Source organism: Ovis canadensis, chromosome 11 (assembly GCF_042477335.2).
Source record: "Ovis canadensis isolate MfBH-ARS-UI-01 breed Bighorn chromosome 11, ARS-UI_OviCan_v2, whole genome shotgun sequence".
Lineage (NCBI taxonomy): Eukaryota > Metazoa > Chordata > Mammalia > Artiodactyla > Bovidae > Ovis > Ovis canadensis.
The window spans coordinates 22,639,100-22,667,040 of NC_091255.1; the positions used below are offsets into that span (position 1 = coordinate 22,639,100).

The 27,941-nt window shown below is 44.1% G+C and overlaps 1 protein-coding gene across 2 annotated transcripts in view; it reads left to right on the plus strand.

Moving 5' to 3' along the window:
- Nucleotides 1-27,941, plus strand: part of LOC138447215 (C-C motif chemokine 3-like) — a 38,724-nt gene that overhangs the window by 4,998 nt on the left and 5,785 nt on the right. Inside the window, exons 2-3 of one of the 2 annotated variants that reach the window (XM_069602810.1) lie at nucleotides 1,444-1,545; nucleotides 3,212-3,313. In XM_069602810.1, the coding sequence (XP_069458911.1) occupies nucleotides 1,444-1,545; nucleotides 3,212-3,313 (204 nt within the window). The remainder of the gene's footprint in view (nucleotides 1-1,443; nucleotides 1,546-3,211; nucleotides 3,314-27,941) is intronic. The other variant, XM_069602811.1, reaches the window with a different exon arrangement.

Sequence of the window (27,941 nt, forward strand, 5' to 3'; positions counted from 1 at the left end):
AGTTTTGTAGTTTTAGCTCTTACAGTCAGGTTTTTGATCCATTTTGAGTGAATTTTTCTGTATGTAGGTATATACTATGTATGTATGCATTTATGGTTTGAGATAGTAATCCAAATTTATTTTTTTGCATGTGGATGTCCATTTGTCCCAGCATCATTTGTTGAAAAAAAAATCCCATTCTTTCCCCATTGAATGGTCTTTGTCAGTGTGTGTGTGTGTTTAAATCCCAGCCAATTCTCTAGCACAGTAATGGTTAAACCACTTCTCTCCACTCTTTTCAGTACCCCTTTCATGTCACTTTCTATCAAACATGTTTAACGTTGTGAATTACAGTCTGTTGAGAGCAAACTTTGATTTCCCATCCTGATTATTTCTGCCTTGCTGATGTGAAACCTGACTCATACCTTTATTTCCTCAAATATCTAGTCCCTGTTCTTTACATATGGGAGGTATTTTTAAAAGAATAAGTCGATGAATTAGAAACAAGGGAATGAATGAATAAATAAACCATGATCGAATGAATGAATGGCTGAATGTTAACAAAGGGTTATGACCCCCAACCTTCCTCCACAAATTGGCAACAGCTTATGAAATCCTAAACTGTCAGAGACATGCTGTCTCTGGGAGAATCTCTAGTCCAGCTCAGCATCAGCGTCATCTGGAGCCCTCATTAGAATATACACATATAGGCTCAACCCTGGAGAACCTGAGTAATCAAGTCTGGACCAAGTCCTACTTTCCGTAGTTCATTTGAAAGCTCCCAGATGATTCTGATCATCAGCCACATTTGAGAGTCACTCATCTAGTCCAACCTCTCTTTACTTGCTCAAGCCACATACCAGACAACCCCCATTTACAGACGATAACAGGGAAACTGAATGAGATTCATAGCGGTGGCAAAGCAGGTCAACCGCTGGCAGGACCCACAGTGAGAATCCTCTTGTAGGTGGTGATCTGCTTGTTGGTTGAGATGCTCTTTTGCCCAAGACTTTGAAGCAGCTTTGAGGGTCTGTCTCCATCTTTAAACTCTATCTCTATGAGTATCAAGACTAGAATCCAATTAAGTGTTTCCATCAGAAATAATTTCTTTGTTGATGTATGGCAGAAACACCATATTGTAAAGCAATTAACCTTCCGTTAAAAATAAATATTAAAAAAAATAGTTTCTTGACCTCTGGGAGCTCAACTCTGTATTCAAGGTTAATTTCACTGAGTTGCATAACACAAGGGACATGTGTTTTAATGGTAAACAACCCTGAATTCAAATCCGAATAACCCAGATCTTATTTACTGGAAGGGTCAGATGAGGTTCAATTGGAGCTCATGTTTACACAGTGAAGTCCCAGATCAAAGTGTATCCTGATGTTATTAGGACATGGTCATTCACAACATAAATATTCATGGTATTTAAGTGTCTCAGCCCAGTCTTTTCTGACCGTGAAGGTGTCTGTGAGGAGCAGTGCCGAGAAGACCCGGACTGCGCGGCGGGAGAGCAATGCGTCAGCGATGGCTGCGGCCGCGTGTGCTCACCAGCCCCGCCAGCAAGTGAGGCAGAGAGCCCTGCCCGAATTCCTCAGCTCCACAGGAGAATGCTTGGTCCCGCCCAACCTTCCAACTGCTTAACATACACACACACGAATAGTTCAAACAGTTACCTTATACTAAGTTCTTTGAGTACTTACTACCCACTACCCTGCGTGCTAAGCCTCTTCAGTCGTGTCCCACTCTGTGCGATCCTATGCACTGTAACCTGCCAGGCTCCTCTGTCCTTGGGATTCTCCAGGCAAGAATACTGGAGAGGGTTGCCATGCCTTACTAGTCCCCATTTTCCTCTCTCCAGTACTTGGGTTAGCTGACAATCCATTCTTAGTAGATTCCTCAGGAAGTTCCCATGGAAATGATGCCCCTAGGCTTCTCCATCAGTCACTGCATTGCTTCCCACAGATTTCTGCACAGAGCCAGACACCTCACTGCTCTGGTGGAGTTCCGTGTTGTGTCTTTCATTCACTCATATTTTGGAGTTTGAGGGGATACCTTATTCTGCAGTTTTGTTGTCTATGTGTTTTAAATTTCGCTGTTCCAATTTGGAACAGACTGTTGTGTGGTATGAGGAAAGAGACAAGATTCCTTTTTTACTTGGTAGGGCTTTGTTGTTGTTTTTTTTTTTTTTGCCTTTTTTAAAAAATATAAATTTATTTATTTTAATTGGAGGTTAATTACTTTACAATATTGTATTGGTTTTGCCATACATCAACATGAATCCGCCACAGGTATACACGTGCTCCTTATCCTGAACCCCCCTTCCCGCTTCCCTCCCCATACCATCCCTCTGGGTCATCTCAGTGCACCAGCCCCAAGCATCCAGTATCATGCATTGAACCTGGACTGGCAATTCTTTTCATATATGATATTATACATGTTTCAATGCCATTCTCCCAAATCATCCTACCCTCACCCTCTCCCACAGAGTCCAAAAGACTGTTCTATACATCTGTGTCTCTTGCTGTCTCGCATACAGGGTTATCGTTACCATCTTTCTAAATTCCGTATATATGCGTTAGTATACTGTATTGATGTTTTTCTTTCTGGCTTACTTCAATCTGTATAATAGGCTGCAGTTTCATCCACCTCATTAGAACTGATTCAAATGTATTCTTAATGGCTGAGTAATACGCCATTGTGTATATATACCACAGCTCTCTTATCCATTCATCTGCTGATGGACATCTAGGTTGCTTCCATGTCCTGGCTATTATAAACAGTGCTGCAATGAAGATTCCTTTAAAATATATATATATATATATATATATATATATAAACAATCCAGTTGACCCAATTGCATTTCAGTTCTGCAGCTTTGCTTAAAATTATCTTATTTTCTTGATTACTGTTGGTTTGGGGGAAACCATATAAGCTTTTAGAATAAGCTTATCCATTTTTGTCAAAAATTCTTCTATGATTTTGACTGGGATAGTACTAACTTTATTAGGGTGGGGGAAATGATATGTTTATGACACAATCTTTTCATCCATAAACATGGCGTCTCTCTCCATTTATAAGATAGCTAGTTTTTTTTTCTTAGGAGTATCACATATTTTTCTGCACATAATTGGTTAGATTTATTTTTTGAATCTTATTGTAAAGGCATTTAAGTTATTTACTTTCAAAGTCAAGACTTCAACGCTTTTAACTGCATCTTTCCTCTTGTCAGGCATCTGTGTGAATGAGTGCAGAGAGGACAGGGACTGCGGGATAGAAAAAGAGTGCCTCCAGGTTGGCTGCCAGCGTGTCTGCCTGCCTCTAGCTACAGCAGGTGAGTCCTGACTTTCTCCACCACCGTCTGTCCTGTGAGAGTTAGGAGCTTGGGGTTATCTAAAGTTGTACAACTGTGTGGTCACCCAGAGAAACACTGGAAAGCCTGAGGTGTCTCTCTGTTCTTGCCCTTTGGGCAAAAAGCTGGTCACTGCACCCTTTCTCCCTACATTGTGAAGTCTGGGAATGCTGAAAAAAAAATCTCATTTAATTTTGCACAAGGAATGTTTGCTTATTACAGAAAAGTCAGGAAGTATGGGACAAACTGATGGCAAGATGTGCCTATAATTGTATTACTGGGAGATAAACATAGTTATGTGTATGTTCATATTCTTCCACATATATATTCTGGGGGTAAGGCCTTTGCACCACAGTGAAGATCCCACATGCTGCAATTACCAACAGATGGAGCCAGAAAGAAAAAAAGAATGGAAGGAAGGAAAGAAGATTTTTTAAAAAGAGAGAGAAAGCAAGAGAAGAAGAACTGGACGGGAGTTGGTGAGCTAAGAATGGGTGGAATAGAAGCTGTAGGAAAGAGAATAGCGTATCCAAAGGTCCTGAGGCAAAAATGAGGATCATACATTTGAGATGAGAAAAGAAGATTGGTGTGGCTGGAGCTTCAAAACAAGGGAGCAGGCTGAGCCTCAGCAGACAGGCAGGGACCCAATTATGGGGCATTTGACAAGACATGCTACAAGGATTTGGATTTTATTCTGGGTATAATGGGAAGCTTTGGAGGGTTTTCAGGTGGCTGCAGTGGAGAATGGAAGGGATGCGGGAAGAATGGAAGTGGAGAGACCTTGTGGAGCATATTGTGGTTATCAGGGCAGGAGATAAGGATGATTTCTATTGGCGTGAGTTTTTTCATGTCTGCAGGTAAAGTTTGTGTGTAGGAATCTATTGCAGTTACTTCAATTTTTAAATGAATATTCAGTAAAGCAACAAATTAAAAATATAGCTTACCAGTGGATAAAGAAGATGTGGTACGTATATACAATGGAATATTGCTGCTGCTAAGTCACTTCAGTCGTGTCCGACTCTGTGCAACCCCATGGACAGCAGCCCACCAGGCTCTGCCATTCCTGGGATTCTTCAGGCAAGAGTACTGGAGTGGGTTGCCATTTCCTTCTCCAATGCATGAAAGTGAAAAGTGAAAGTGAAGTCGCTCAGTCGTGTCTGACTCCCCGTGACCCCACGGACTGCAGCCCACCAGGCTCCTCTGTCCATGGGATTCTCCAGGCAAGAGTACTGGAGTGGGTACAATGGAATATTACTCAGTTATAAAAAAGAATGAAATGATACCATTTGCACCAACATAGATGGACCCAAAGTCTGTCATACTGAGTGAAGTAAGTCAGACAGAGAATCAGAAACATCATACGGCATCCCTTAGATGTGAGATCTAAAAAGACATGACGCAAATGAGCTTATTTACAAAACAGAAACTGCCTCACAGACTGAGAGAATGAACTTACGGCTTCTGGGTGAAAGGGGAAAAGGGATAGTTAGGGAGTTTGGGATGAATAGGTACATACTGCTATATTTTAAAAGGGTAACCAACAAGGACCTACGGTTTAGCACAGGGAACTGTGCTCAGTGTATGTGGCAAGCTGGATGGGAGGGAGGGGAGTTTGGAGGAGAATGGAAACATGTATTTTGTATATGTACGGCTGAGTCCCTTTGCTGACCTCCTAAAACTATCACAACCTTATTAATGGGCTATACTTCATTATAAAATAAAAAGTTTTTTAAAAGGAAGAAAAAATATAGCTTCCCATGTTTCACCCATCTTAGCCTGCTTATAGCAAAATTTAAGAAGTCCTTAATGAGTGCTTAATCAAGTAGAAAAGATCAGTCTTAAACAATCAGTCCCATTTAAATTTTTGTGGATTAAACTTTGACAAAAAATTTAAGTTGCTTTAATTAATTTATTGAATTTAAAAAAATACTTTCCACACCCAATCTAACACTCAGAACCTTCCAAAGTAATGCACTCCTGTAAATATAACAAATTAAACTTATGACTATAGAAAAATCAAGTTGTGTTAAACATGTCAATGTTCTCTGTTAACTTAGCCAAGTTCTTACATCTCTCAACTCAAAAATCACAAGCACAAAATAAATTAATTACACATTTTGTATTAGAATTACAAGGATAATCTGTTATATACCCTAGTTCAGTTCAGTTCAGTTGCTCAGTCGTGTCCGACTCTTTGTGACCTCGTGCTCCAACCCCCATGCAGCACGCCAGGCCTCCCTGCCCATCACCAACTCCTGGAGTTCACTCAAACTCATGTCCATCGAGTCGGTGATGCCATCCAGCCATCTCATCCTCTGTCGTCCCCTTCTCCTCCTGAGCATCAGACTCTTTTCCAATGAGTCAGCTCTTCGCATGAGGTAGCCAAAGTACTGGAGTTTCAGCTTTAGCATCAGTCCTTCCAAAGAACACCCAGGGCTGATCTCCTTTAGAATGGACTGGTTGGATCTCCTTGCAGTCCAAGGGACTCTCAAGAGTCTTCTCCAACACCATAGTTCAAAAGCATCAATTTTTCAGCCCTCAGCTTTCTTCATAGTCCAACTCTCACATCCATTCATGACCACTGGAAAAACCATAGCCTTGACTAGACGGACCTTGGCAAAGTAATGTCTCTGCTTTTGAATATGCTATCTAGGTTGATCATAAGAGGCCATTAAAAAATGTAAGTGCTCTAAGTTCAAAATTATATGCATGATTCCAGTGATTACAAATTTATGGGAATTCCCTGTTGGTTCAGTGGTTAGGACTCAGTGCTTTCATTGCAGAGAGCCCAGGTTCAGTCCTTGGTTGGGGAACTAAGATCCAGCAACCAGCATAGAGCTGCCAAAAAAAACCAAAACACTTTTAATCTCTGCATATGAATATTAATATTTTGGACCTGATTTATATTTTTAAATTAATTAATGAAGTGTTTATTAACTTATTTGGCTGAGTTGAGTCTTAGATGGTCCGCAGGATCTTCCTTGCATCATGCAGGCTCTTTCCTTCAATGCACAGACTCTAGTTGGGTCATACGAGCTTAGTTGCTCCAAGGCATGCGGAATCTTAGCTCCCCGCCCAGGGATTGAACCCACGTTCCCTGCATTACAAGGTGGATTCTTAACCACTGTACCATCAGGGAAGTCCCCACATCTTTCTATGTTTAATTACCACCTTTGTGAGGCTTACCCACAAAGGTGCTGTGTTACTATCTTACGCAAATTGAGATTACTGGGCCAATTTTATATGATCCCCACCAGATCATCATCCCAGCACTAGAGGATGCTTATTGGCCAAAACGGACTTCTGACCTGGGTTTGTGCACTTCAAGTGTGATTCTCTCCACCATGACTGGGTACACGGAACTCTAATACTCAAAATGGCAACAGGAGGCTTGGAATTCAGATCTTTTAAATAGGGCTGGTGTCTTCTAAGTTCTGATTAGACCCTGGAGTGTTTCTTCTGTGTGACTTGTGTAGACAGAAGCCTTCCCTGGGGGTGTAGCAAACATTCCTCAAGGCTCTGCTAGACTTTTTTCATGTCTTTAGCTCTTTCGGGACGTTTATTACCCTCCCCTCTGGCATGAAAGACACTTGAAACCAATCCATCCATCCTTTAGATCCTTCTGTAATTCTCTGATCTGTGTGGATGGAATCTTCCATCTCCTTCTAAGGTTATAGCTGATGCCCTGCAGCAATTTCTTCCCACATAATTCAATTCTGAATGCCTGTGAGCATCTTCTTGATGCTCAGCCTTGACTCCAGGTGTCTGATTAGATTCTGCATACTGGCCAAGCCCTCATCTGCTTGAGGCACATCCTGAGGTCACGCAGATGAGAGCTTTGAGGAGGGTGGTGGTGGAGAAGCCAAAGTCCCTGGAATTGAGAGGTTTTGAGACAGTTGACAGGATTTGTTGATAGACAGGATTTGTTGATGGATTGGATGGATGGATCAGGGAGAGGGGTTTCAATCTTGAGCAGCTTGGAGGATGGAGGTTCCATTCCTGAGGAGGGGCATTCAGAGAAGGAGCGCAGCCGTGGTAGTTATAGCTCCTCATTCAGGGGACGCTTGGTATCCACCCAGCTCCCCGCAGGCCTGAGCACCCCAGTAACTCAGGAGGAGAGCCGACCTGCCTGGCAGCGGGAGTGAACGGCCACTGTTTGCCAATTGCGGAGCCTGTTCTGCAGAGGTCGTCAGTGGCCCCTGCTGTGCCCATCTTCTCCCTGCCCTTCGCTCCCAGTGCCCGTCCTTCCCAGAGACCCCAGGTCTCCTCACCTCCTCACTCACTCTAGTCCCTTTGGCTTTGAGAGTTGAGCTTCCATCCCATTTTAGTGTGGATGGAGGTGCAGAGAACTGGTTTCCGATGGGATTTGTGTGCATTCAAGAGCACAGGGGTGCTAAGGACTGGAGTTTGGAAGAGGAGGGGGCCGTCCAGTGAGGAAATGGCCTTGGCCAGGGCAGCTGTGGGCTCCGAGGACAGACTGTGCTCATTTCCTGACTTTGCCCCTGGCAGTAGGTGGTCGTCCACTCCCCACCACTAAACTCACGGATGGACGCTAAACTCATGGATGGACAGAGACCTCTGACCTCTGGGGTCAAAGAGCATCCTTCCTCCATGGGAGTCTCCCCAAGGACTGAGGTGGAGGGCGTGCGCTGGGCCACACTGGTGTCCCTGAGGCCCTTCTGCAGTCTGTGTCCAGTGACACACGCCCAGACTGGCATCAGCCTCCGCCTCCTGCCTGCCTCCCTTTCCTCCTCACGCCCACAGAGCACTGCCCTGTACCTGCCTCTGTCTTTAGCTGAGGAGGTTGTGGGGAGGATGGCCACATTTCCAGGGTCACTTTTACCCCAGGTGTCAAGGATAAGGGTCAGGCAGCATCTATAGAGACTGTAGGACTTCAGTGTTGGGATGCATGGATTAGGGACGGAGCACGGATTTTGGGGGAGAGCGCAGATTTGATGGGCAAGCACAAGGGGGCGCTATTTACAGGCGGTCGAGGCGGGCACAGAGAAGTAAATGTTTTGAGTGGCAGAGACCTGGGGAAGAGCTTTCTAGGAAGGATGAGCCGCTCTGCCCACTTGGACGAGGGAGTGACGAGGTGTGTTTGCTGTGCACCTCAGCTCTGCACGTGCAAACAGAGGATCTCCCCACGGTCGTCTGTATTCACACTGTTCGCCTTGTCTAAGGACCCTGAACTGGGGTCACTGTTCGACCGCCTCCTGATCCTAACTAGGCCTCCATCATTTCACTGTTTACATCTACTCCTATCGAAATGTTTACAAGGCCCCAGATACGCAGTAAATACATAGAAGTGTCTGTGAAATTAAAGAAATGACCAGGCTGTCTGTGAGAGAACCAATTCAAGCCACCAGTCCCCTTCTGCAGCACGGATTTATTTCAAGACCTGGGCGCCTGCAAGGGGACGACAGATGCGGTCCGGGGGCCGCAGTCTCCTCTGGCCCCAGAAGGCAGGGCTTCATGGCGAAGCTTCAGGAGAGCGCAGACCATCAGAGCAGGAGCACAGAAATGCAAGCGCGGGCTTTCATTCGGGCCAGGACTCGCTCAGGGCGCATCTGGGGTGAGGGAGCTGGTTGGGGAGGGGAGGTGGCTCTGTGGCTTCTTCTCATGTTCCCTCGACTGTGAAGGTCCCACTGTTCCCAGATCCCTTGGACCAGGTGTTTGGTCCAGGTATTTGATGTACTTCTGCACCCAGGCCTGGCCTGGGTCGGCACAGATCAATCGCCCATTTCTGGTCTGGAAGCTGAGGAGCAAGAAGGAGATGAGAAATGTTGAGTCAACAGGCGAAGAGGAGTCAGTCCCACCGCCCCAGCCTCTCCCCCGACCCCCACCAGCAGCTGCCTCCTGTGTCACCCCCGCCCCACCCCACTCTTGTCGCTGTTCCTAGAGGCTCCTGCCCCCCTTCCCTCTCCCAGCCCTACTGGTTCTTGAGGTTGCACCCTTTCCACTGTTGGGGGGCTGTATTTACATGACCCCTGGCTGAGGGCACTGGTCCTTCGATAATTTCCCACAGGAGAGAGTGGGATTGCCATTGACATGTAGGAGAAACAGCAGGTTATCAGCTGGTTCTGCCTCACCTAGGGCTGTAAGATGCTAGAAACTTCTCCATGAGAACACTTAGACCTCTACCTGCACCCCCACAGCCCCTGAGGAGGGGAGGGGGAGTGTGGGGCAGGAGACCTAAGACAGGAGCATGTGGCAGGAAATGTTCTGATCTTCCTCCTCCCCACCCCACCCCCTTTAAAAAAATCTTTTGGCTGCACTCCCAGGCATGTGGGATCTTAGTTCCACAGCCAGGGGGGAACCAGCGGCTCTGGCAGGACAGACTCAACCACTGGCCCACCAGGGAAGCCCCCTCCCAGCCCTTAAATTGTCCTCCTCTGAGACATCTCCTCCCTCCCACTGCCAGCCCCTCCCAGCCTCATCTCCCAGACCTTCTGCAGGACTGCGATGGGACTCTGTGGTCCTAGTGTTTCAAATTTCTGATTGTCCTCAGGATTCAGAAATAAGAAATCAGAATTCCTAGAAAATCTCAAATCATAAATTATTTCATATTTGTCATTTTTAAAAATTGATAAATAAATGGATGTATAACATTGTATTCATTTTAGGCATACTGTATGTTTAAATTTTTAAATTTTTCATTTTATTTGAAATTACTTTATTTAAATTTTATATTATTTTGAAGTATAGTTTCTTTACAATGTTGTGTTAGTGTGTATATTTTTTGCAGCACTTTATTCTCTCTTTTTAAAAATAATGTAACTACATAGTAAACAATGAATCATGTTTTGCTGATAGGTTTTTTTTTTTTAAGTTTCAGAGGTTTTCTATAAAAACAAATAAATCCAAGGTAATAATAAATGATGTTTCTATGTATAGTGACAAGATGATGGACTTGGGAACACATTGAATGTTCTGTAGCAGATGGAGATAGTTGATAAAAGAAAACATGAAGAGAGGGTCCATTAACACAAAGTAAAGGGTTAATGAAAATCATTTAAAAATTGAAAAAAGTGCTTTAACTATTTGATATTTAAAATATTTAAAGTTTATCATTCAAAAGTAAAAATTTTAAACTTAGGAAGCATTGAGACTTCTCTGGTGATTCAGTCGTTAAGATGCCACACTCCCAATGGGGCCCAGGTTCAATCCCTAGTCAAGGAACTAGATCCCACATGCTGAAATGAAGACCTACTGCAGCCAGATAAATAAAACAAACAAAAAAACCCTAAACAAACAAAATAAAACACAGGAAGCATTAGTTGCAAGCTATTTGTTGTCTTTACTTACCTTTGTTTAGCCTCAAATATTTCAGATGTAGAACAGTTTTTCCATATTGGGTTAGCCAAATTGTTGAAAGTATGTCTAAATGCATTTTCAAGTTGGAGTTTGAATACTAAATGCTTCATATAATCTCATTTTCTATTTTAACAATGGACATGTCTTGTCTGCTTGTCCTGAATTTAGTTTCTCCTTTCAAATTGGTGTTGCTTTGGCAAATTTAAATTTTACAGAAAAGTTAGCCAGTGTTTCTGCTGTCATGTCCTAGTATTCCGTGACATTTACACATTGACTCTATGTATTTCTTCTGTCAAAGCATTTATAAAGAACTATCACCTTCAGCAATTATTCAAACCCTGGGCAATTGAACGTTATGGGCAATGTCAGTGAATGTTATTATTCAAATAACATAATATCCACATCTCTGAGCAAGAATCACAGTTGGAGTTGCCCATTTAAGGACATAATTTGCTTCCCCCAACTTGTTCTTTCTTGAAACACCACCTATATGATTGTGAAAGTATATGAGTTTTACAAACTCATTAGCATTTCTTAGCTGTGGACTCACACTTTTACCAGTGCAATGGTCTCAAGCTACCGGATGGGGATAACCTCTCCCCTAACTGCTCCCAGTCGCTCCACATGCTGATCTTAACCTTGAACTCCACGTGCCAAGTGTTTACCGCTTTTGTTCTTGATGTCAGCAAATTCCTTTAAGTCAGTAATGTCTCTCTGTTGATTGTCATGCGGTATTCTAGAATATTTTTTCCCATTTTCCCAATTGCTCTACTGAATTTTGGGGGGGGACTTGTAATTTAGAAAAAAGCATATAATTTCCTGAGAAATATAATTTCCCTCATGAAGATGCTAGTGGGTGCCTAGGGTGGGCCAGAGTAGGGCGGGACTGTTCCCCTGCATCTGAGAGGACCCTCCCTCACATGTCTGGCAGTGGTGGGGACTGTTAAAAGTGGGAGGTTTGCTCAGCTCAGAGGATCAGGGCCTTGGCTAGGAGGCAAGAAAGCTTCATTAGTCCTTGTTTCTTCTCCTGAAAGCGGTGTCACTCCGGGCAGGACACCTACCCTTTTTGAACCTTTGTCTTTAAAATGGCAAATAGTAGCCTTAGGGCAATTACTGTGCAAACTGATATTTATACCAATGATTGTTTTGTGCAATAAAGGCCTTATTATCCCCATGGAACAGATGAGGAAGCTGTGGGTCAGGAAAGCTAGACAAGACACAGAAGGTCACAGGCTGGCCAGAGCAGAGCTTCCAGACCCAGGCTCCTGGAGGGAGAGAGGATCTGCTTCTGCCCTCAGTGCTTTCCAGCGTGTTGCCTGAGCGAGTGGCACAGAGTCAGCTTTTTATGTATACCTGGGATAGATTCTCTCTTGAGATGCTGGGCAGAGCAGCTGCAGCTCCGGGTCGGGCATGGGATCACCAGGGTCAACACTGATGCACTTACCACCAGTCTGGACCCAGACAACCATGCTGTGGATCATTTTCAGGACAGTGTTCAAAAACATTACCTGTGTTAGACAGCATTCCATCATAAAATAGGCCTGTGTTGGATGATGTTCCCCTAGTGTTGGCTAAGGAGAGTTCTGATGGGCGAGGCTAAACTATGGTGTCTGGAAATGCACTATATGCATTTTCAACTTCCTGTATTTTCCATTTCCAGTAATCCTCTCGTGAGTTGAGGAAGATGTGCCCTGAGACTCTACTACAGGCCTGGTGCCTGGCTTATTTCCTAATGTGGCTCATCTCCCTTCCTCACAACCACCCTTTGAGAAGTTATCACTGATCCCGTTTGCAGATGAGAAGTCATATAACAATAATAACTGAAATTATTTGAAAGCAGTGAAAAGCTCTTTCACAGTCAAAATTCCTGGAAAATAGCTGTCAAATATGCCATTTGACATAGCAGGGTGTCAAATGATAGTCCTAGTGTGCAGTGTTGTTCAGTCTCCAATTTTGGTTGACATTCAGCTCAGGAGAGTTGCTTCCTGGGAAGCCTCCTCCCAGGTCCCTCTGTGCCGCCTTCACCCCTGGCTCCAGCCCCCTGCAGAGAGGCAAGCAGGCCTGTTGAGGGCAGTGAGCTGGGGGTCAGGACACTGGGGTTTAGCCCTGCCTCTTTCACAGTCACCTGCGGCCTCTTTTTCCTGTAGCACAGGTATTTACTGAGAGCTCTGTGTCATGTACACACTGGACAAGTCTTGCAGGGAGAGGAGGGAAGCTGACCCGGGTGTCTCAGGCTCAGTTTCCCCCGAGACCATGTGGACCGCAGCTGGGTATGGCGGGCAGTGGGGACCCTGAGGCCTGGCAGCACCCCCTGCCTAAGGGTCAGCACCTCCATCTCAGGCCCAGTTGGAGGTGAGCTTGTGGAAACTCGGGCTCATGTCTGCTTGGTCTTCCATATTTGTGAAAGAAATGGGCAATAGGGATTTTTAAGGTTTCCAGTTTTTCAATGCTGGCAACCATCCAAAGATGGTCAAACCCCATCTAAGCCATGAAGAGAGCATGATCCTTTGTGGGTTTCTGTCGCTCAGATTCTGCTCCTGCCTGGAGGCAGCTGAGCAGACACCTGGAGGGCTCTGGGTCAGCTTCTCGAGGCTGGGGACCAAAGGCCAGGAAGGCTGTTTTCAGAGGCAGGTTTTCCCCACCCCCAGGGAGGCAGAAGTGAGCCTCAACCAGAAATAGGGAGACACACTTGGGAAAGACACTGTTTTGCAGGAACCGCAGACCACGTTTTCCAGACCACCCACAGCTCCTCACTGCAGCCCCGCCCCCACCTTCAGTCTCCAGCCCCTGTGTTCTCTTTGTTCAGAGCAGGGAGAGTAGCAGGCTCACCTTCATTGGCCTCCAAGTGCAGGATGGCAAGAGTAAGGAGGAAGGCCAGGGCAGCCAGGCTGACCCTCATCATTCTGGATGCTGACCAGCAACAGGAACAGGGCTGGGCTGAGGACTCCTGGGTTCTCTGGCTCCTTGAAATCTGGGCTCTGAGCCTCCTTTATTGCTGCTCAGGAAGTCAAACCATACAAAAATTTGAGATTGCAAGGCAGTTTTGATTCCTTGGAGTTGTAATCAATGCTGTTGTGCAGTGCATGTGCTCTGTGACCCTGTGGACTGTAGCCCGTCAGGCTCCTCTGTCCATGGAATCTTCCAGGCAAGCATACTGGAGTGGGTTGCCATTTCCTCAACCAGGGGATCTTCCTGATCCAGGGACTGAACCAGCGCCTCTTATGTCTCCTGAACTGGCAGGCGGATTTTTTCCTTTTTTCTTTTTAAATTTATTTATTTTAATTGGAGGCTAATTACTTTACAATATTGTAGTGGTTTTGCCATACAGTGACATGAATATCAACAATGAGAAAACAGAAAGAGAAATTAAGGAAACAATCCCATTCACCATTGCAACAAAAAGAATAAAATACTTAGGAATATATCTACCTAAAGAAACAAAAGACCTATGTATAGAAAACTATAAAACACTGATGAAAAAATCAAAGAGGACACAAACAGATGGAGAAATATACCATGTTCATGGATTGGAAGAATCAATATAGTGAAAATGAGTATACTACCCAAAGCAAACTATAGATTCAATACAATCCCTATCAAGCTACCAATGGTATTTTTCACAAAACTAGAACAAATAATTTCACAATTTGTATGGAAATACAAAAAAACTCAAATAGCCACAGCAACCTTGAGAAAGAAGAATGAAACTGGAGGAATCAACCTGCCTGACTTCAGGCTCTAATACAAAGCTACAGTCATCAAGACAGTATGGTACTGGCACAAAGACAGAAATATAGATCAATGGAACGAAATAGAAAGCCCAGAGATAAATCCACACACCTATGGACACCTTATCTTCGACAAAGGAGGCAAGATTATACAATGGAGAAAAGACAATCTCTTTAACAATCTCTTTTGGTGCTGGGGAAACTGGTCAACCACTTGTAAAAGAAAGAAAACAGGCAGATTATTTACCAACCGTGCCACCTGGGAATCCCTGTGACCAATGACATACCTAAAATATGAGAACTCAATCAATTTAGACAAAGAAAAGAGGAAGGCAGAGAGTGACCCTGGCTTTTACGTTTGGCTGATGTCTTAAGGGTGGTGGTGGGGGAGGCCCAGAGACCAGGAACTGTGTCAGAAATGGCCCCCCTCTCCTGGTCTCCCCTGGGAGCCTGCTTAAGCCCCCTTGGTGAGCCTGACCTCAGGGGTGGACCGTGAGCTCAGAGGTTGGGTGACTATCTCAGGATCAGCAGCTCCAGCCCAACGCTGGAGACAGATGTGGGGGGTGAGTGCAGGGTTCACCCCGAGCCCAAGGTCCAGGCCTGATGGGGGCTGGTGGGGAGCAGGGTCCAGGGGGTTTCTGGGACGGCTGAGCCTCACCAGCCAGGGTGGACTGGAAACCTTCGCCTATGAGGAACAGAAGGGCCCTGCCCCTTGTCCAGCCCAGGGAGCTTCATCAGACCCTTAGCTACCCAGGCAGGGGCCCAGGCTCTCTGCTTAACCAGGCCGGCCTCCAGGACAAGACTGATAGACCGTTTCTTCTGGACTGAGCTGGGGGAGCCAGAGGCAGGGCAGTGCTGTCCACAGAATACAGTTGTGTCTTGTCACCCTAAGTGTGTGCTGCAGGGGCTGTGCTCAGTATGCCAGGATGGTTTAGTGACCGAGACGGAAGATGCCAACCACCCTGGTTTGCCTGGGACCGAGGAGGTTCCTGGGATGTGGGACTTCCAGTGCTGACACAGGGATGATTGGTTATCCTATTAGGAGGTCAGGCAGGGGTGACTGTCCTCACCTCCAATCCCACCAAATTCAGATCAGGCACCTGTGTGGTTTTTTCCCCTTTATTTTCATTGTGATTACAATACATGTAACGTAGAATTTGCCATCATAACCATTTCTAAGGGTACAGTTCAGTGGTGTACATTCAGTGGTGTTAAGTACATTCATACATTGTGCAGCCTACCCCCATCCATCCACAAAACTTTTTTCATCTTGCAAAACAGAAACTCTATTCCATTCAACAGTGACTTCTCATTCTCCCTCCCCAAGCCACTGGCAATCACTATTCTACTTTCTGTTTCCATGAATTTGATTATTCTAGGTATCTCACACATGAGTCATACAGAGTTTGTCTCTTGGTGACTGGCTTTTTTTCTCTTAGTGTAATGTCTTCAAGGTCATCCATTTTGGAGCATATGTCGGAATTTCCTTTCTAAGCCTGAATATTATTGCACTGTCTATACACCATGCTTTGCATGTCCATCCACCTGTTCATGGACATGGGCTGCTTCCACATTTTAGCTATTGTAAACAAATGTTGCTATGAATGTAGCCATACAAATACCTCTTTAATATCCTGTTTTCAATTTTTTTAATTTTAAATTTATTCACTTTTTAATTGAAGGATAATTGCTTTACAGAATTGTGTTGGTTTCTGCCAAACATCAACATGAATCAGCCATAGGTATACATATGTCCCCTCCCTCTTGACCCTCTCTCCCACCTTCCTCCCCATCCCACCCCTCTAGGTTGTTACAGAGCCCTGATTCAAGTTCCCTGGGTCATACAGCAAATTCTCACTGGCTATCTATTTTACATATGGTAATGTAAATTTCCATGTTACTGTCTCCATACATCCCACCCTCTCCTTCTTCCCCCTGTTTTCAATTTTTTTAGCCTATACACCCAGAGCTTGGATTGTTGGGTCATATGGTAAATCTATTTTAAATTTTTTCAGGAACTACCAAACTTTTTAACAGCCATTGCATCATTTTATATCCCAATCAACGTTGTACAAGAGTTCCAATTCCTCCATATCCTCACTAACATTTGTTATTTTTTCAATCTTTGACAGTAGCCATACTAATGGTGTGGGGTGATATCTCATGGTGTTAAGTATCTGTATTTTTATCAGTTTTACATAATAGGGTTCCAGTTTGTTTGCAAAGAAAATGTCCCCTACTAAAAGGAAAAAAGTTAACCCCCTGTTCTTATGGAAAGAGCAGGAACTTTTGATCTAGTCAGAGGCATTGTTTAAGCCCAAGAGTTCACCACTTACAAGCTATGGGAACTTTTGGGTAATTTTGTTAAGCTTTTAAAGCTTTCCATGCTTACTGAAAGGTGTATGTGTTACCGACAGTGAGGTTCAGCTGCTCACCACTCAAAAGCCAATGAAGAGGCCAGGTTGGTGGAAAGTAAAATTTGCTTTGTTTCGGATGCCAGCAACCAGCAAGAATGGACATCTGTCCAAAGGCCACCTCCCCACCACTGACAATCAGTGAACAAGAGCTTTTATAGACAGAGGAAGGCAGATATACGCAGAAATAGCACAGGCAGCTCCAACAGTCATCTTGAAATTGTCCTCAGTGGTCTGACCAGCGTCATCTTGATTATTTTACGTACTGTTAATCTTCAGTTCCAGGGTTGAGTCTGGTTCTCAGAATTGTGGCAGCTTATGTCACAGCTACAGTCTGGTCATCACGTATCTCACTTCTTCCACCTGGTGAGAGTTTCAGTATCTATTAATAAAAGACAACTCACAGGATATGGATCATAATATTATCTATGGCCCTTGAGAAGCAGCTAAAGGTCCTTGACTATGCTTAGTGGCTTAGTGAATACACTGTTAGTACATAGTCTCCTGTGAATGTTTTCCTTTGTTTCTGCATGTTCTTACTCCTCTAAACTTATTCTTTGGCAAAAGTTTTTCCACAGACAGATGGCAGGCAGAGGACATGGGTGATAAGAACCATAGGTCCTGCCCCATTTCATATGTACCCTAACAATCTAAGTGAGTGAAATTTTCCTTATGTGTCCTTCCTTAGGGCTCAGGTTCACTCATTCAGTAGGTGTTTGTTTGTTTGTTTTTAATGCTACTTTATTTTTAATTTTAAAAATCATTTTCTAATTTAATTTTTTTAACCTATGTTTATTGAACTGCTACTGTGTCCTAGGCACTTTCTAGAACTTGAGGATACAGAGGCAGACATGAAAAGCAAGGCTTTTGCCCATCAGGTGCTCAAATTTCAGAGGGGAATCAGACAAACAACGGAGAGGGAGATGGAGGTACAAGCTAGGAAGAGAATGAGCCAAGGTGTTGCGATGGAGCCTGAAGGTTGAGTGAAGGTTACTTAGTAAGCCAGTTAGGGGAACCTCTTCAAGGGGGGTGTTGTTTCAGCTGAGACTGGTTTGTTGAGGAGGAGCTGGGCTGGCAAAGATCAGGGGAGGTGTGTCCTGGGAGTGGGAACAGCAAGGCCAAGACCTAGAGGTGGAAATAGGTTTGGGACATTTGAGGAATAGCCAGATGAGTAGGGGACTGAAGAGAAGGGAGGTGAGGGCCATTGACCAGGTCCTTTCTGTCTGGTCACTCGACAGTTTACTTTCCATTTCATCCATGTGGGCCCTGAATGTAGCTGTATCCTGGAGAACAGGTGGGTGGATGTAACAAGAGCTCTTGTCAGTTGCTTTAAGGGAAAACAGGAAGAGAAGACTGTGGATTCCTCCCCCTGAGACTTCCATCTCGCCCCTGTAGGTGGATGGAGAGGGTCTGAGCTGCCTGATTTCTCCCAGCAAACCAGAGCCCAGCGGGGAGCAGGGCCTCTCCCGATTCTTTCTAAGTTCAGAGAGATGGAGACACATGTAGTGGATGTCTCTGATGGCTGCCTTTGTCCTCCCTGCTGACTGTGGGCTCCTGGGTGTGCACCAGGAAGGGGCAGGTGGCCAACACAGGCCTTTGTTCCTTGGTGAGCAGAGCATCAGATATGAGGGAAGTGGGGGACACACGTGGGCAGGAGGAGGGGAGAAGCTGATTCATTCGTATCATCGCTTGCATCCCTGCGCCAACTTCTGGACTCTTGAATCTAAGTTCCTGGTAACATTCAGGTATCAGCCTTCCATGCTTTTGTAAGCAGCATGCACCCTTATCCTCAAGATTTATTCTTGCATAACTGACCCTACTTATCTACTTAAAAAAGAAGGGTTGGAGTAAGAGAGGGGTCTTGGGGAGGATTAAGGCACCAAGAGATTTGAAGTGGGGGGTAAAGTTGCTGTTTTTGTTTTTACACTAGCACAAAGGATAATATGCCAGCCCACAATAGACTGTACTTTAGTTTCCTGAACTTTACTGTTTTTCCAGCTGGTTCTGGGTTACTTTTGTTAAATGCTAGAGATCAGAGCCTTTGTTCACAGCTTTTTCCAGCCCACATTTCCTCAGATGTCCATTGCCTCCAGAGATGGAAGTGGAGTTAGTCTAGCAGTTAGTCTAGCCTCACTTGCCCTAGCTTCACCCATGCTGACTTGCAGTGAACACTTCCCTTTCAAAGTGCCAACAAAGGATTTCTTACCAAGAATTGCATAGACATAGAATCTTGCCCTTAACAGAAGTGGATGACCCCTCTCAAGTTCATGAAATCCATCTTCTTTACTATTCCTTTTTTGGAAAGTCAAAAAAGCATTGAAGACGGAAACTGGAGGTGACTGGAGGGGGATATTTTAATCAGTGTCAGCGTCACGCTGTCAGTTGCACAACCCAGGGCTGTCAACAGCCTTTGGTTAACAGAGGGATGTGCAGAGTATTTGCATGACTATCTCAGTTTCTCCATTGGTTGGAAACACTTCTGGTGAAATTACTTGTTCTTTGAGGTCCTTCTGAAGAAATGATTTCCTAGTTAGAGGGTGGCCAGGAGCTGGTATTGCAGCAGGCCTCCTTCAAGGACAGATAGATCTGTGAAGTGTGTGCTAACTGCTGCTCCCTCCCAGAGCAGAAGGTGCTGATGTTCTTTCACAACTGATCTGACCACACAGATGTGATATCAACAATGACGCCACCAGCAGTCCAAGTCAGAAATAGCCCTCACCATCTGGGCTGGCAGATCCACTTCTAAGACGGCCTCCTCGGTCACATGCGGTGCCTGGGCTGGGAATTTCAATGGAGCTATGTATATATGGCCCTTCTAGATGGCAGTCTTAGGGGTCAAAGATGAGTGTTCCAGGTGAATAAGGTAGAAGCTGCCCGGCTTTTTGTGACTTAGTCACGGAAGTCCTATTGTATCTCTTGCATCATAATCTATTGGTCAAAGCAGTCACAAGCCTGATCAGATTCAAGGAGAGGGGACCTAGATCCCTGCCTCTTGTTGGGAGGAGTGTCAAAGAAATCATGGCCATGTTTTAAAATCACTATAGTATCATTTTATCTGTAAATGTTTCTATAAGCTCCTTATTTTTTATTTATTTAAAAATTTTAATTTAATATAGTCGATTTACAATATCATGTAAGTTTCAGGTGTTCCGCACAGTGCTTCAGTTGTGTTAGCTTCTTTTGCTGCTGTAACAAATGAACCTCAATCTTAATGGCCTAAAACAACACAGATGTATTCTCTTACCTTTCTGCGGGTCAGAAGTCTGAAATGGGTCTCTACTGGGTTGAAATCAAGGTATCTGCAAGGCTGCCTTCCTTTTTGGGAGGCTGTAAGGGAAGATCCATTTTCTTGTCTTTTTTGACTTCTAGAGGTTGTACCACATTCCTTATCTGTAGCCAGCAATGGACAGTCAAATCTTTCTCACATTGCATCACTCAGACACTGACAGTCTTGCTACCCTTATGAGAATCCTGATAATGACACTGGGTCATGCAGATAATCCAGTATAACTCCCTATTTCAAAATCAGTTGATGTCTATCTTGAGTCCTCTTTTCTGTGTAATGTAACATATTCACAGGTTACAGTGATTAGGACATGACCTCTGAGAGAAGGGTCACTATTCTGCCTACTGCACTACTTCAGTCTATATCTTAAAAAAAAAAAAATCTTAAAAAATACAGTCACAGTACCATTGCTTATTGGCCATCTGTATGTACTCTTCCCTGGAATGTCTGTTCATGACTTTGGTCCACTTTTTAATTGAATTTTTCATTCATTTGTTTAAGGTCGAATTTTGAGAGTTCTTTATATATTCCAAATACAAGAGCTTTGTCAAATAAGTCTTTTGAAGAGCAAAACTTTAAAATTGATGTGCTCCAATTTTATCAATTTTTCATTTTATGGGTTGTGCTTTGGGTATCAAATTTGAGAACTTTTTTCCCTTGTCTTAGGTCTAGAAGATGTTGCTCCTATTTTTTTTTTTTTCAAAAAAGTTTTGTCATTTTATATTTTACATTTAGGTTCATGACGCATTTTGAGGTGTGTGTGTGTGTGTGTGTGTGTGTGTGTGTGTGTAAGGTATGAAATTAAGGTCTAGCTTTCTTGGTTTTGTTTGTTTTTGGTTTATAGATATCCACTTACTTTGGTACCATTTCTTAAAAAGTTTATTCTTTCTCCATTATCCCTTCTATAAATGTTTGCTAGAATTTGCTTTTGAAGGCTATGAGAATTTTGGTAGGGAGGAGGACTTAAATTACTTAATAGAAAAAATTCCTTAATAGATATAAGACCATTCATATATTCCATATATTTTTGTTACATAGTCTTCTCATGTCAGTAAATTATATTTCTGATAAGGGTAAAAGGGACTATACTTCAAAGAAACAACAAAATTTAGCAACTATGTACCAGCCTGAGCTGGGAAAGTAACTTGGGTCTGGATTTTGAGGGTAATTTGATCAAGGATGAAGCACAAGCAGGAGTCAAGATCGCCAGGATAAATATCAATAACCTCAGATATGCAGATAACACCACCCTTATGGCAGAAAGCAAAGAGGAAATAAAAATCCCCTTGATGAAAGTGAAAGAGCAGAGTGAAAAGGCTGGTTTAAAACTCAACGTTCTAAAAGCAAATATCATAGCATCTGGGCCCATCACTTCATGGCAGATAGATGGGGAAACAATGGAAACAGTGACAGACTTTATTTTCCTGGGCCCCAAAATCACTGCAGATGGTGACTGTAGCCATAACATTAAAAGACGCTTGCTCCTTAGAAGAAAATCAATGACCAACCTAGATAGCATATTAAAAAGCTGAAATATTACTTTGCCAACAAAGGTCTGTCTAGTTAAAACTATGGTTTTTCCAGTAGTCATATATGGATGTGAGAGTTGGACTGTGAAGAAAGCTGAGCGCCAAACAATTGATGCCTTTGAACTGTGGTGTTGGAGAAGACTCTTGAGAGTCCCTTGGACAGCAAGGAGATCAAACCAGTCAATCCTAAAGGAAATCAGTCCTGAACATTCATTGGAAGGACTGATGTTGAAGCTGAAGCTCCAATACTTTGGGCACCTGATGCAAAGAACTGACTCATTGGGAAAGACCTTGATGCTAGGAAAGATTGAAGGCAGGAGGAGAAGTGGACGACAGAGGACAAAATGGTTGGATGGAATCACCGACTCAATGGACATGAGTTTGAATAAGCTTCAGGAGTTGGTGATGGACAGGGACGCCTGGCGTGCTGCAATCCATGGGATCGCAAAAAGTTGGACATGGTTGTGCGACTGAACTGAACTAAGCTGATCAAGGAAGCTGGAACACAAGAATGGATTAGGAGGAACTTATTGACTTGGGGGCACTCTTTCTGGATACAGGCTATAACTTCCTGGCAAGGATCACAGAGGTTGGTGCAATTTTGCAGCCAGGAAATCTCCAGAATGCTGGAGAAGGCATAGCTCATGATGAGTGAAATTAAAATACTTGAATTGCCATGACAGGTGGAGAAGGGATAAAAAGGACTATAGAAGTGGGCATGATGGAGTAGATAAACCATGTGAGGCTGAAAGGTCCTCCAGATTATATCCTATGGAAAGCCCCAGAAAACACAATATTCATCAAAGCCATCAGGATTGGCTGGTGAGACAGGGACCAGCATCAGTGGTATTTCTCCTTTTCCAGCTAGGACTGAGGGTAGGAGTGGCTGATACAAAACTTGGCCCATTGACAGCAGTGGGGATAATGCCCTCCATCCTTGAATCTTCAGAATTATATCTCTCACCATTTTGTAAAACTGTTGGCCGTTATCTCTTCAGATCTGTTTGCTGTCTCATTCTCTCTTTCCTCTTATTTTGAGACTCTAATTAACCAGATGGCAGATGCCCTCCTCTATTCTGTATGTGCTCTTATCCTATCTTTTGTATTTTTCATTCTCCTGTTTCCCCTCGGTTCATTTTGGTATGTTTGAATTTAACCAATATTTCTTCAGTTGAGTTTAGTCTACTCCGAGGTTTTATTTCAGTTTTCACATTTTTTAGATCCTAAATTTGTATTTTTACTTTTACAAATTTGCAACAATACTCATGGTAGTTTCCAGTTCCTCACCAAAAAGCTCAAGCTTCTTCTCAAGGCATTTGTGGCATCAGCGTCTGGGATCATGTTTAAAAATGTTTTCGAGTTTGAGATTTTCTATACTACCCAGATGAGGGGGCCTGGCCTCCACTTTGTTCAAGGGATGGTTTTCTTTTCGTTTACTTTTCCTCCTATCAGCCCAGACAGAGGATGGTTTCTTGCAGTCCCTTCACTTGGGCAGCATTGGACTTTGTTTTCCTCCAGCCCAGCAAGGCTGTGAAAGATTCAGTTCATCTTCTCAGCCACCTCTTCTGAATTGCAAACATCCTTAATCTAGAAGAGACTTCACTTCCAGGCTCAAATTTCTGGATTTCTATCATCTCTGGATAGAGAGAGCCTCTTGATGAGGGTGAAAGAGGAGAGTAGAAAAGCTGACTTAAAACTCGAAATTCAAAATACTAAGATCATGGCATCCAGTCCCATCACTTCATGGCAAATAGATGGAGAAAAAGTAGAAACAGTGCTTGGGTTCCCAAATCACTGCAGGTGGTGACTACAGCCTTGAAATTAAGAGACACATATTCCTTGGAAGAAAAGATATGACAAACCTAGACAGCATATTAAAAAGCAGGCCATTACTTTGCCAACAAAGATCGATATAGTCAAAACTACAGTTTTTCCAGTAGCCATGTATGGATGTGAGAGTTGGGCTATAAAGAAAGCTGAGGGCCAAAGGATTGATGCTTTTGAACTGTGGAGCTGGATAAGCCTCTTGAGAGTCCCTTGGACAGCAAGGAGATCAAACCAGTCAATCATAAAGGAAATCAGTTCTGAATATTCATTTTAAGGACTGATGCTGAAGCTAAAGCTCCAATACTTTGGCCACCTGATGTGAAGAGCCGACTCATTGGAAAAGACCCTGGTGCTGGAAAAGATTGAAGGCAGGAGGAGAAGGGGACGACAGAGGAAGAGAAGGTTGGATGGCATCACCAGCTTGAAGGACATGAGTTTGAGCAAACTCCGGGAAGTAGTGAAGGACAAGGAAGCCTGGCATGCTGCAGTCCGTGAGGTCGCAAAGACTCGGACACAACTTAGTGACTGACAGCAACAACATCCTTTCTGGGGTCTTTAAGCAACAATTCCTTACTTCTGACTTGCTGAGGTAGGCTGTCTCTTGCCAGAGAATTCTACATTCCTGGTAAATCTGCTTCATGTGGAACACTGACGGACAAATTCCTAGTGTTTAATTAAGAGTGTGGGGCTTGCTCTAGTTTGCAGTTTTGATCACAACATTACCAGTTGTGTGACCTTGGACAATCTCACTGAAACTCTGTTTTCTCATTTGTCAAAGGGAGAAAATCAGAGTACACACAACACAGTGATTTTGAAGAACAGACCATGCATGTAAATCCCTTAGTTACCAGAGAGGTTTAAGGTGCACATAAGAATCGTTCAAATGCCAATTTGCTTGGTTCCTTATGAGGAAAGAGGAGAGTGGAAAAGTTGGCTCAAGACTCAACATTCAAAAAACAAGGATCACGGCATCTGGTCCCATCACTCCATGGCAAATAGATGGAAAAACAATGGAAACAGTGACCGACTTTATTTTCTTGGGTGCCAAAATCACTGCAGATGGTGATTGCAGCCATGAAATTAAAAGACACTTGCTCCTTGGAAGAAAAGCTATGATCAACCTAGACTGCATATTAAAAAGCAGAGACATTACTTTGCCAACAAAGGTCTGTCTAGTCAAAGCTATGGTTTTTCCAGTGTTCATGTATGGATGTGAGAGTTGGACTGTGAAAAAAGCTGAGCGCCAAAGAATTGATGCTTTTGAACTGTGGTGTTGGACAAGACTCTTGAGAGTCTCTTGGACTATAGGGAGATCCAACCAGTCCATCCTAAAGGAAATCAGTCCTGAACATTCATTGGAAGGGATGATGTTGAAGATGAAAATCCAATACTTTGGCCACCTGATGCAAAGAACTGACTCCTTGGAAAAGACCCTGATGCTGGGAACGATTGAAGGCAGGAGGAGAAGTGGACGACAGAGGATGAAATGGTTGGATGGCATCACCAACTCAATGGACATGAGTTTGAGCAAGCTCCAGGGGTTGGTGATGGACAGGGATGCCTGGCTTGCTGCAGTCCATAGGGTCGCAAAGAGTTGGACATGACTGAGAGACTGAACTGAACTGACTTATGAGGAAATGGTTTCTCTAGATGTGGGGCCAGGAATTGGCATCACCCAGGGATCAGCTTGGGCTTCCCTGGTGGTTCAGATGATAAAGAATTTGCCTGCAGTGTGGGAGACCTGGGCTCGATCCCTGGATTGGGAAGATCTCCTGGAGGAGGGCATGGCAACCCACTTCAATATTCTTGCCAGGAGAATCCCCATGGACAGTGGAGCCTGGCAGGCTACAGTACGTGGGGTCACAAAGAATCAGACACGACTGAGCAATGAAGCACAGTACACAGAACAGGGATCAGGCTTAGCTGTTTCCTTTCCATGTGACAGATTTATCTCTGATGTGAATGATCACAGCCTTCTTCCATAGAGCAGGATGCCCTGATGGACTCCCACAATTGTCCTAACTGTATAAATGTGACATGCAAAAACACCACTAGGTCTCAAAAAGGATAAGCCAAGCTTAACCATGCCAATTTCTTTGGAGGGAATGATGCTGAAGCTGAAACTCCAGTACTTTGGCCACCTCATGTGAAGAGTTGACTCATTGTAAAAGACTCTGATGCTGGGAGGGATTGGGGGCAGGAGGAGAAGGGGATGACAGAGGATGAGATGACTGGATGGCATCAGTGACTTGATGGATGTGAGTCTGAGTGAACTCCGGGAGTTAGTGATGGACAGGGAGGCCTGGCATATTGTGATTCATGGGGTCGCAAAGAGTCGGACACAACTGAACGACTGAACTGAACCACACCCTAGATGGAAAGAACAGAACTGGAAAGCCTGTAGGTACAAGGATGGTGAAACTCAAGATTATCTTTCCAGTAATTTGTCTATTTGTTGAATACTCACCATAAACCTACAAGTCTGGATTTAATGCTTTAGGTGGGTCAGCAGCTTTAGAAATGGCCATACTCTTTGATCCAGAAATTCTGTTTTTCAAAATCTATTTCATGGAAATTAACTCACAAATGGGGAAAATTTTAAGGACAGTGTTTTTTTTGTGGTAGTTTATCTATGATCATATAATTGATAGCCAACTATATAGTCTACTTTGCTGGCCTGGTAAACTGACAGACACAGTGGTTAATGTTTAAGAGCCTAATGCCAGCCTCTTATGCAAATAGAATGACATGAAAAGACTTGATTTTTAATATTGCAAATGAATAAGCATGATGCAAAAAAAAAAAAGCAACCTTGGGAAGAAGAGAAAAACAGAAAGAAATAAACCTGCTTTATATGCCGATCCACTCCTCACGCCAATCCCCATAGGCTGTCTCTTCTCCACAAGCCCGGCCTGTCTCTAGGAAGGAGGAAAGATTCTGATATTACACCAGGATAAGAACACATGATCATCGACAAATTTTTGACAGATCTGGAGAGAAATGAGAGAAACAGCAGGCACTGAGGTGTCTGTCCTAACCATGAGGAAGTGGCAATCAAGAGCCCCAGAAAAGCCAGGTCAGTTTCTTCCCCCCTTGGAGGGCAGCCGGCCAGAAGTTGGTGGAGATGTTAGTGCTCAGGGCTGTGGAGTAGGGCACAAAGTGAACCAAGTAAATTAAGCATTTCTTCTTGACCATGAATCACTGTTTTGAATCTCTGCCTGTCTTGTTCTCAGTCTCTGGCTCCCTCTTCAGGGAATACAGCTATTGGAGCAGGGAGCCCTTGTTCTGTCTCTTTCAGGGAACTTCATCTGGTCCATACAGACATTTGCTAGCAAGATGCCACCTTCTGTACATCACCCAAAGGGTGGAGCTCCTTGGGAGAGTCAAGGGGCTCTGTCATTTGGGTCATCCTAGGAACCAATCAGACCTGGCATTTGCATCTTGTTAATGAATGCATTAGACCTCAGTTTTCCCCACTAACAATGGGTCTACCAGATCCAGAGACAAGATAGTTAAAACTTCCTGAGAAATTTGGGAAACAGCTCAGCATGTTTTAAAACCTTCTGTGAAATTCTTTGCTTTCGTGTGAGAAATCTCAACCATTGAGTTTAAGTGATGTGGTTTAGACATCCGTCCAGAGCATTGAGAAACAATTCTAAAAGAAAGGAAGGATGAGAGTCTTGTGATACAGACAAGACTCGTGAGCTGAGGGATGTAGTGATGAGATGGTTGACCAGAGCAGCATGGGGAAATCATTGATGATGGGCAGGAAGAGGGCAAAGCCAAGATAGAATGGGGCAAGTGCTGCTGCCTCCATCCTTCGGGAGTCCATCCTGTATCCTTGTCCCTTTATAGGCACCTCTAGAGCATGAGAAGCTGGAGGCTGGGCATGATCAGAGGGGAAGTTGCTGCATGGTGTCTTGTTATGAGTTGCACATGTTGGGGTCCCTGGGGTCACACAGAGGTTCAGAGCATCCAAGAAGAACCCAGTTGCTCATTTGTTGGGGCTAATTGGCTGGAAAGATTTTGGCCAGTGACGGGAGGTAAGATGATGTTAGTGTCAGAGCCGTAAGGACATGGAAAGATCTACAGATTAATAGTTCCTCCCACAGAGCAGATCTGATGCTCTGCTGCAGCTGTTCCGATCCCAGAGGGTGACACCTACGGGTGATGCCACAGCACCCCGAGCACACAAGTCCCACTGGAAACCGCATCCTGAGTGAAAAGGACCATGACATCATGTTGCTCGGACCGCTTCTGAGGAAATGATTCACAAACAAGGAGGTGGGGAGCCAGGAGTTGCCGTCACTAACGGACCAATCTTAGCTGGTCTTCTACCACGAACAGAGCTTTATGGATCATACCATTCCCTTCTGCCTTTCTCGGAGCAGACATTTCTAATGTTCTTCACAGGTGTTTTGACTGTGGCATATCTACTGATGCCATCGAGTCCTCAGTAGCCAGAGCCATGTTTGACCCGGACTCAGATGGACAGAGTGGAACTGGGGA